The sequence below is a fragment of the Haematobia irritans genome, chromosome 5 (genome assembly GCF_050003625.1).
Source record: "Haematobia irritans isolate KBUSLIRL chromosome 5, ASM5000362v1, whole genome shotgun sequence".
NCBI classification, from domain to species: domain Eukaryota; kingdom Metazoa; phylum Arthropoda; class Insecta; order Diptera; family Muscidae; genus Haematobia; species Haematobia irritans.
This window is the reverse complement of record NC_134401.1, coordinates 148,166,075-148,176,423: the sequence shown is the minus strand read 5'-3', so window position 1 is coordinate 148,176,423 and position 10,349 is coordinate 148,166,075. Positions and strand designations below refer to the sequence as shown.

At 24.9% G+C, this 10,349-nt stretch overlaps 1 protein-coding gene across 1 annotated transcript; it reads left to right on the top strand.

Moving 5' to 3' along the window:
• The first annotated feature begins 1,975 nt into the window (after positions 1 to 1,975).
• LOC142241227 (uncharacterized) lies at positions 1,976 to 9,904 on the top strand. The gene is made up of 4 exons (XM_075312970.1): positions 1,976 to 2,592; positions 2,663 to 2,763; positions 9,025 to 9,184; positions 9,281 to 9,904. The coding sequence occupies exons 1-4, from the start codon at positions 2,448 to 2,450 to the stop codon at positions 9,493 to 9,495; spliced, it is 621 nt and encodes a 206-aa protein (XP_075169085.1). The 5' UTR covers positions 1,976 to 2,447; the 3' UTR covers positions 9,496 to 9,904.
• Positions 9,905 to 10,349: the final 445 nt, after the last annotated feature.

Below are 10,349 nucleotides of genomic sequence, written 5' to 3'. Positions count from 1 at the left end.
ACTCTAATGCCAACTGAACTTTAGTTTAGTTCATGAAGATTAGTTGATTTTCGTTAAATTTTCCACAATATGAGTAAATGTTCCTTATTTGAATAATTTTTTGCTAACTTTAATGACGTGAACTAAAAATAAGAAAAAAAAAGTTGTATACAAATATAGTGCACAATTTTACAAAAAAATAAAATAGTTCATATTTTCCTAAAATGGCAGAAGTTTGCTTAAATTGAGGTCATAAATCTCTAAAATATGTAAATTTTACTAAAATTGTACCTGTAATGAGCTTCGTATAGCGCTAAAGACATTTTAACAATTAAATCCAATTTTTTTTTTTCAACATATGAAATTTTCTTAAACAAGAGAAAAAAATTAATTATTTTTAATAAATTTTCTTTAATTTGACAAAAAGTATTAACTTATTTGTAACATGTTGCAATTAGAAAACAATTTTAGTTAAAATTTTCTAAAATAAACCTACATTTTCTTCCACGGTGGGTTCACTTTTTTTGGGTGCAGTAAAAACTAGCAAGAGAGTAAGTGTGTATTTTACTCCATTTGCTTAGAATTGCTGAAAAGTACGCAAACGGCACCCAGTAACTAGTTGCACATTCAAAATTTTAGCTACTAAAACATTAACAACGAATTCTGTTTTTTTAGCTTCCAATTGTAGTTGCGGAACATGTACATTGTACTGGTACTTTGTTTGTTTTTGTTTTTTTTTTTTATCAACTATCAGCTGGCAACGTATGCTATGGTTTGCAAGATTTTACTGGGGAAAAAATTTCTAGCAAAAACTTGCAACTTCTCTATCTCATAACTGTCAAATTTGGTCGCACTCTCCGGGTCTCTTTTGCTGGTTTTTTGGTGTAAACGAACGACTTCCAGTAAAAAAATTTGATAATTATCAAAAAATATCAAGTTCTCGAACGAAGCTATTGTCTATTGCATATTAGCCAAACAACGTCATCCATTGTCAATCCTGTTATTAGTAATTTGCGCTTCCAATACAATTAATCTCATAGCCGTTCGGATAAACTCAATTTAATTTTTTAATAAATAATTACCCGCCACCGAATAGACAAATTTGTATCGGCTCCACCGTCAAGACAAATTTGATCGACTTTATTCTCTGGTCCCTGAACTGAAAAAGTACATGGAGAACGAAAATTAACGGTACAATGAGTATTTCCCATATTGCTGCATTTAAAAGCTGATCAGTTGAGCGAGAGAGAGAGAGAAACCAAAACAATGTAAACATTTTGCGTTTTTTCATAAGCATGCGGTGTTCAAAAGCTGAAGCTGTTTTCGCGTATTATCGAATCACTTGAGAGTAAATTGATAGGGTTGGCTGTAAAAGAATAATTCTACTCTCTTTCTTCAAATCTTACAAATCAAATGACAGCATATGTACAAATGTATTGCGATTGATCAGTAAGACCAGATTCTTGGTAGACCGGCCCTTGGCCATTCATATTTATTTTTTTATTTGCTGCGCAGTGCTAACAGAAGATCTACAGTGACTTTGTATAAAATCTCTCATCTCTGTACTTCTGGATCTTTCTATATGGCTACTGTGAAAATTCACACAACAGAATAAATATGGACACGACCAGCAAAACAGAATAGAAGATGAAGCGTGTTTAATCAATTATAATGTAAACATTAAAGCAAAATGTTAATCAACTCGAATAATAGAATAACACTCAAAAGCTTGTATTACTTGTTTTTATTTTTTGACATTCCCATAGAGCTGGCAAGTGGGTTGGTGGGGAGGGGGGCTTACTGAGTTAAGTCGCTATTGTCACTTGAGATATTCCCCTACCTACCCAAAAAAATAAAAATTTCCATATACTACGTAGGGCTCCAATGAATCGACCATAAAACTAAAGTTTTCTTAACAGGTTTTTATTATTTTTTTTTTTTTTTGTTTTTGCTAAGCTGTTATTCTATTTTTGAACTTCCACAATTGGTGGTGCATGCTCATGATAGAATGCCGGTATCTGTGGGCTAGCCAGAATTTTGTTTTTGGATCTTTTGGCTAGAACGCACGTTTCTGTTTAACATTTGGCTATTTTGGTAAGAGGAGGGTTCTGGTTCTTGTGATCATACAAACGCTGGTCATTGTGAACGTGGTGTTGTGTGAAGAGTGAATGCAAGCATCCGATTTATTCATCAGAAAGATCGCAAGCGCGCGCGCTCGCGCCCCTTAGCTGTTTGCAACGTTACTTTTGAGTTCATTTCGATTCTGATTGTGTTTGATTCTAAAGTGGTTTTAGTTGACGGAAGAATTTCAATACCTCAGGTAGTGATTGTGGTGCAGGTGGTTGGTTAATAATCAAAGCCGCAGATTATAGTGGAATAACCAAACAAAATTCTTATTGCAAGTGTAATTGACTCAGTGGCTTTCCTGAAATTGCAAAAAAAAAACAATATTCAGAGGCAAACAAGTGATGAATATGTCATTGGAACGTTTAAAAAGCTATGCTTCGATATCGGCCTATGTTCATCTGGGTCTAAGCATTATAGGTTTAAATGTTTTTATAGTCCTCACCATTGTAGAGGTGGCCAGTGATTATCAGTTTATAGAAACTTTCGGTAAATTAATAATTTAAAAAATAAAAAAATCGATGTAAATAAAGTGACAAATTTTGTGTGTTTCTCTTAGGAAATCAAAAATTAACCGCTGTATACTGCTTAGGAGCTGGATTGGGGTACCATGTCCTCTTATTCTGTTTCTCAATTACTACCATTATAGGCATCAGTAGGGTAAGTGTTTGAGTGGTGTGGTATCTTAATTCCAAAATGGGAAAACATTTATTACAATGATTAATTCAAATTTAATTTTATGACAATCATTCTTACAACGTTAACAGTTCAATGTACTTCAGTGTTTCAATTCAGGTTTTACATCTCTCTCCTAAAAACTCTCTCAAGCAAACTAAAATAATTTCTATCTCATACGAAAGCTTTCTTTCCTATTCCAAACGAAAGAAAATTGATTTTGGGTCTTCCAAAGGCAAGCGCTTTCATATTTTACTGTCAAGTATATAGTATGTGTCAAGAAAAAAGTAAAAATTTTCTATAATTTGAATAAATTCTCAGGCCAAAATACTTAAAATACGCGGTTTGTCAAAATTGTATATCTATAGAAAATTTTGTCAACATTTTTGTTGCTATAGAAAATTTTGTGATTTTTTTTTTGCTATAGAAAATTTTGTCAAAATTGTATTTCTACAGAAAATTTTGTCAAAATTGTATTTCTATAGAAAATTTTGTCAATTTTTTTTTTGCTATAGAAAATGTTGTAAAATTTTTTTGCTATAGAAAATTTTGTCAAAATTGCTATAGTAAATTTTGTCAAAATTTTATTTTTATAGAAAATTTTGTCAACATTTTATTTCTATACAGAATTGTTTCAAAATGTTATTTCCATAGAAAATTTTGTCAAAAGTTTATCTCGATAGAAAATTTTGTCAAAATTTTATTTCTCTAAAAATTTTGTAAAAATTGTTTCTCTATAGAAAATTTTGTCAAAATTTTATTTGTATAGAAAATTTTGTCAAAATATTTTTTATAGAAAATTTTGTCAAAATTTTACTTCTATATCAGGTACTGGCAAAATCTTATTTCTGCTATAGAATTTTTTCAAAATGTTATTTCCATAGAAAATTTTGTCACAAGTTTATCTAGATAGAAAATTTTGTCAAAATTTTATTTCTCTAAAAAATTTTGTAAAAATTGTATTTCTATAGAAAATTTTGTCAAAATTTTATTTGTATAGAATTTTGTCAAAATTGTATTTGTCAATTTTTTTTGCTATAGAAAAATTTGTCACAATTGTATTTCTACAGAAAATTTTGTCAAAATTGTATTTCTATAGAAAATTTTGTCAATTTTTTTTGCTATAGAAAATTTTGTCAATTTTTTTGCTATAGAAAATTTTGTCAAAATTGCTATAGTAAATTTTGTCAAAATTTTATTTTTATAGAAAATTTTGTCAACATTTTATTTCTATACAGAATTGTTTCAAAATGTTATTTCCATAGAAAATTTTGTCAAAAGTTTATCTCGATAGAAAATTTTGTCAAAATTTTATTTCTCTAAAAATTTTGTAAAAATTGTATTTCTATAGAAAATTTTGTCAAAATTTTATTTGTAAAGAAAATTTTGTCAAAATATTACTTCTATATAAGGTACTGGCAAAATTTTATTTCTGATATAGAAAATTTTGTCAATTTTTTTTTGTTATAGAAAATTTTGTCGAAATTGTATTTCTACAGAAAATTTTGTCAAAATTGTATTTCTATAGAAAATTTTGTCATTTTTTTTTGCTATAGAAAATCTTGTCAAATTTTTTTGCTATAGAAAATTTTTTCAAAATTTTTTTGTTGTAGAGAATTTTATCAAAATTTTATTTTTATAGAAAATTTTGTCAACCTTTTATTTCTATACAGAATTGTTTCAAAATGTTATTTCCATAGAAAATTTTGTCTAAAGTTTATCTCGATAGAAAATTTTGTCAAAATTTTATTTCTCTAAAATTTTTTTAAAAATTGTGTTTCTATAGAATTTTTTTTCAAAAATTTATTTGTATAGAAAATTTTGTCGAAACATTTTTTTATAGAAAATTTTGTCAAAATTTTATTTCTATATAAGATACTGGCAAAATTTTATTTCTGCTATAGAAAATTTTGTCAAAATTGTATTTCTATAGAAAATTTTGTCATTTTTTTTTGTTGCTATAGAAAATTTTGTCAAACTTTTTTTGCTATAGAAAATTTTGTCAAAATTTTTTTGGTATAGAAAATTTTGTTAAATTTTTTTGGTATAGAAAATTTTGTTAAATTTTTTTGCTATAGAAAATTTTGTCAAAATTGCTATAGTAAATTTTGTCACAATTTTATTTTTATAGAAAATTTTGTCAAGATTTTATTTCTATACAGAATTGTTTCAACATTTTATTTCAATAGAAAATTTTGTCAAAAGTTCATCTAACTTAGATTGAAAATTTTGTCAAAATTTTATTTCTCTAACAAATTTTGTAAAAATTGTATTTCTATAGAAAATTTTGTCAAAATTTTATTTGTATAGCAAATTTTGTCAAAATATTTTTTTTTATTTCTATAAAAAATTTTGTCAAAATCTTATTTCTATAAAAAATTTTGTCAAAATCTTATTTCTATAGATTTTTTTTTTAATTTTATTACTATAGAAAATTATCCACGAAAATGGATCCGTGGTATTTTGTCCCATTGACGACGAGACGCTGTCTTGAGATGATTTCAATCTTACTCTCAAAAATGTAACAAACCCAAAACCGCAACGCTGTTTGGAATTCAATGGCTTTCGGCCAGGCTCAATTTTCAATATGTGTTACATACATTCTCGCGATATGTTCAGCTCTTTAGCATTGGGTAGTGGATTTCGATCAAATCTGGCTTTCACTTTTCGTATAATATCTGGTTCTGTTAGTGTTTTGTTTTTCGTAGAGTTCATCTTAAACGCAATGCAACACTGTCAATACCATGCTAACGAGCAATGATACGAGAAAGAAAAGATTTATTCATATTTACTTGCTGGAAGGGCTAGAACGATTGCCATTTGTAGTTTTCCATGGAAATATGAAGTAATTGCACTACGTATCACGATTTAATTTTTTCATCAATAATTTTATCTCTCAGTGCAATAGATCAAAATGTCAGCCTGCAAAAAACTTATTTTGCAAAATTTTATTTCTATAGAAAATGTTGTCAACATTTTATTTCCATAGAAAATTTTGTCAAAATTTTATTTAAATAGATTTTTCTAAATTTTATTTCTTTAGTAATTTTTTTCAAAATTTTATGTCTGTAGAAAATTTTGTTAAAATTTAATTTCTATAGTAAATTTTTTCAAAATTTTATTCTTGTAGAAAATCTTGTCAAAATTTTATTTCTATAGAAAATTTTTTCAAAATTTTATTTCTATAAAAAATGTCAAAATTTTAATTCTATAAATAATATTTCTACAGAAAATTTTTAAAAATGTTATTTCTTTAGAAAATTGTGTCAAAATTTTATTTCTATAGAAAATTTTGTCGAAATTTGATGTCTATAGAAAATTTTGGCAAAATTTTATTTCTCTAGAAAATTGTATCAAAATCTGATTCCTATAGAAAATTTTGTCAGAATTTGATTGCTATAGAAAATCGTGTCAAAATTTTATTTCCATAGAAAATTTTGTCAACATTTTATTTGTAAGAAAATGTTCTCAACATTTTATGTCTATAGAAAATATTGTCAAGGTTTTATTGCTATAGAAAATTCTGTCAAAATTTTTTTTCAATAAGAAATGTCAAAATTTTAATTCTATATATATAATTTCTACAGAAAATTTTTAAAAATTTTATTTCTTTAGAAAATGTTGTCAAAATATTTTTCTATAGAAAATGATGTCAAAATTTTTTTACAAAATTATTCCTACAAAAAATTTTGTCAAAATTTTAATTCTATAAAAAAAATGTTCTAGAGAAACTTTTGTTAAAATAATATTTCTCTAGAATATTTTTGAAAAAAAGTATTCCTATAGATTTTTGTTTTAATTTCATTTTGCAAAATTTTATTTCTATAGAAAATTTTATCAAAACCTTATTCGTATAGAAGGGAGCCACCTTGGTGCAATGGTTAGCATGCCCGCTTTGCATACAAAAGGTCCTGGGTTCGATTCCTGCTTCGGCCGAACACCAAAAAGTTTTTCAGCGGTGGATTATCCCACCTCAGTAATGCTGGTGACATTTCTGAGGGTTTCAAAAACTTCTCTATTTAAGTGGTTTCACTGCAATGTGGAACGCCGTTCGGACTCGGCTATAAAAATTAGGTCCCTTGTCACTGAGCTTAACATGGAATCGGGCAGCACTCAGTGATAAGAGAGAAGTTCACCAATGTGGTATCACAATGGATTGAATAGTCTAAGTGAGCCTGAAATATCGGGCTGCCACCTAACCTGACCTAACCTAACCTTATCCCAATATAATTTTTTTTATAAACTTCATTTCTACAGAAAGTTTTAAAAAATTTTATTTCTTTAGAAAATTTTGTCAAAATTTTCTTCTATAGGAAATTTTGTCAAAATTTCTATTGAATATTTTTGTTTTAATTTTTTTCTACAAAAATAATTGTCAAAATTCTAATTCTATAAAAAAATATTCTATAGAAAATTTTGTTACAATATTTTTCTATAGAAAATTTTTTCAACATTTTATTTCTAAAGAACATTTTTTAAAAATTTTATTCCTATAGATTTCAATTGTACAGAAAATTTTGCAAAATTTTATTTCTAAAGAAAATTTTGTCAAAATCTGATTTCTATAGAAAATTTTGTCAAAATTTTATTGCCATAGAAAATCTTCTCAAAATTTTATTTCCATAAAAAATTTTGTCAAAATTTTATTTGTAAGAAAATTTTGTCAAAATGTTATTGCTATAGAAAATTTTTTCAAAATTTTATATCTATAGAAAATATTGTCAAAATTTTATTGCTATAGAAAATTTTGTCAAAATTTTAATTCTATAAAAAATGTCAAAATTTTTATTCTATAAATAATATTTCTACAGAAAATTTTTGATAGTGTTATTTCTTTAGAAAATTATGTCAATTTTTTTTCTATAGAATATGTTGTCAAAATGTCATTTCTATAGAAAATTTTGTCGAAATTTTATGTCTATAGAAAATTTTGGCAAAATTTTATTTCTATAGAAAATTTTTATCAAAGTCTGATTTCTATAGAAAATTTTGTCAAAATATCATTTCTATAGAAAATCTTGTCAAACTTTTAATTCTACAAATAATATTTCTACAGAAAATTTTATCAAGATTCTATAAATTCTATAAAAAAAAATCTATAGAAAATTTTGTTAAAATTGTATTTCTATAGAAAATTTTGTCAAAATTTTATTTTTATAGAAAATTTTGGGAAAATGTTGTCAAAATCTTATTTCTGTAGAAAATTTTGTCAAATTTTTATTGCTATAGAAAATTTTGTTAAAATTTTATTTCTATAGAAAATTTTGTTAAAATTTTATTTCTATAGAAAATTTTGTCAAAATCTGATTTCTATAGAAAATTTTGGCAAAATTTTATTGCCATAGAAAATCTTCTCAAAATTTTATTTCCATAGAAAATTTTGTCAACATTTTATTTGTAAGAAAATTTTGTCAAAATGTTATTGCTATAGAAAATTTTTTCAAAATTTTATATCTATAGAAAATATTGTCAAAATTTTATTGCTATAGAAAATTTTGTCAAAATTTTATTTCTATAAAAAATGTCAAAATTTTGATTCTATAAATAATATTTGTACAGAAAATTTTTAAAAATTTTATTTCTTTAGAAAATTTTGTCAATTTTTTTTTCTATAGAATATGTTGTCAAAATGTTATTTCTATAGAAAATTTTGTCGAAATTTTATGTCTATAGAAAATTTTGGCAAAATTTTATTTCTATAGAAAATTTTATCAAAATCTGATTTCTATAGAAAATTTTGTCAAAATTTCATTTTTATAGAAAATCTTGTCAAAATTTTATTTGTAGAAAAATTTTGTCAAAATTTTATTGCTATAGAAAATTTTGTCAAAATTTTATTTCTATAAAAAATTTCAAGATTCTAATTCTATAAAAAATGTCAAAATTTTAATTCTATAAATAATATTTCTACAGAAAATTTTGTCAAGATTCTATAAATTCTATAAAATTTTGTCAAAATTTTATTTTTATAGAAAATTTTGTGAAAATTTTATTTCTATAGAAATGTTGTCAAAATCTTATTTCTTTAGAAAATTTTGTCAAATTTTTATTTCTATAGACCATTTTGTTAAAATTTTATTTCTATAGAAAATTTTGTCACCATTTTATTGCTATAGAAAATTTTGCTAAAATTTTATTTCTATAGTTTTTTTTGTTAAAATTTTGTTTTATTTCTATAGAAAATTTTGAAGTACATCTTAATTCTTTTTGATAAATTAACATGCAATTTAATTTTTCTTTTCACAGAGAAAAAATCTGCTGCTGGCCCCATTCGTAGCGCTTATCTATACGCTGACTTGTATCTGTGGATTTTTAGCATTTTGTCATTTTATATCAGGTGTATGGAAAGAAGATCAACCTATGGGAAAGCTTGTGGTGACACTTTTCCAAAATCTGTGGTTTGTGGGTAAGTTTTCTTGAGTTTTCATAATAAAAATATATATAATGCTAAGCATTTTATTTATTTATTTGTTTTTTTTTTTTTTTCAATAATATTTTATAGTGGCTGAAATTGTAATATTTTTACCAGTTTATCGATTATATCGTCTATGGCAGAAGAGTCCACCCTGTTCCAAATTGGAGGAACAAATGGATTATGAAAATGAATGGGATGATAAAGATACATGGCTTGGTAGCCCTATTCAACACATTGATCGAATAGATCAACAGGATATTAACAAAATAGAGTCTATAGAGGCCAAAGTTATTTATATCTAAGATAATTTTTTTGTTAATTTAATAATAGTATTTAAAAAAAAACACTAAGATATTTCCCATACAAAAGACTGTTAGCTAAAATAAACCAAAATGTATGAATAATTAAGTAGTCCAAAAGGTAGAATGGTAATCTAATTAACTTTTAATTTAAGCTTAAATGGGGAAGCACAAAAACAATGAGTATATCATAATCATAAAAAAGAAACTTAAACTTAAACAAGTCTTTGCAAAAACCGAAACACCACAAGGTGATGTCATTTGACGAACGAAATTGTTAAGAATACAAAAATAATAAGAACTTAAAAAAATGTTAGCTCCCAATGAGTATGTAAAGAGAGCTTCTTTTATACAGAAAAGTTAAAGTGAAAAAAAATAAATTGTATAAATTAATAAAAAGTATGAAATTGTGTTTTTTTTTTGTTTTTCTTTTATGTCTGTTAATTTATTTGCCAAAAACTAATGGTTGGTGGTGGGCAAAGTGATAGTCTCTTAGGTCAGTTATGTGTTGTTTGCTATTTTTTTTTCAATGCTAAAATGAAAATAAAATGAATATTTTAATTTCAGTAAGCAACTTTTGTTTTTAAATGGGTTTTTAATTTGGATATTTAATATAAAAGTTGTTGCTATTTTTTCACTGTGGGTTTTTAAACAGTCTTTTTATTTAGATATTTAAATTAAAACTGTATTTAGTTGAAATAAAAATTAAAATAATAAATAGAATTAAAATATAAAAAATATTAAGAACAAATTTCTTGAATAAACCATAAATTTTATATCAGAGAAAATTCATAACAAATTGATTGTACACTCAAAAAACTAGGTTTATTTGGATCCAAATATTTTCTCCATTTCTT

Coding starts and splice junctions, on each gene's coding strand:
- LOC142241227 (XM_075312970.1), top strand. CDS start 2,448: ATGAATATGTCATTGGAACGTTTAAAAAGCTATGCTTCGATATCGGCC. Junction 2,593..2,662: donor TCAGTTTATAGAAACTTTCG/GTAAATTAATAA, acceptor TGTTTCTCTTAG/GAAATCAAAAATTAACCGCT. Junction 2,764..9,024: donor CCATTATAGGCATCAGTAGG/GTAAGTGTTTGA, acceptor TTCTTTTCACAG/AGAAAAAATCTGCTGCTGGC.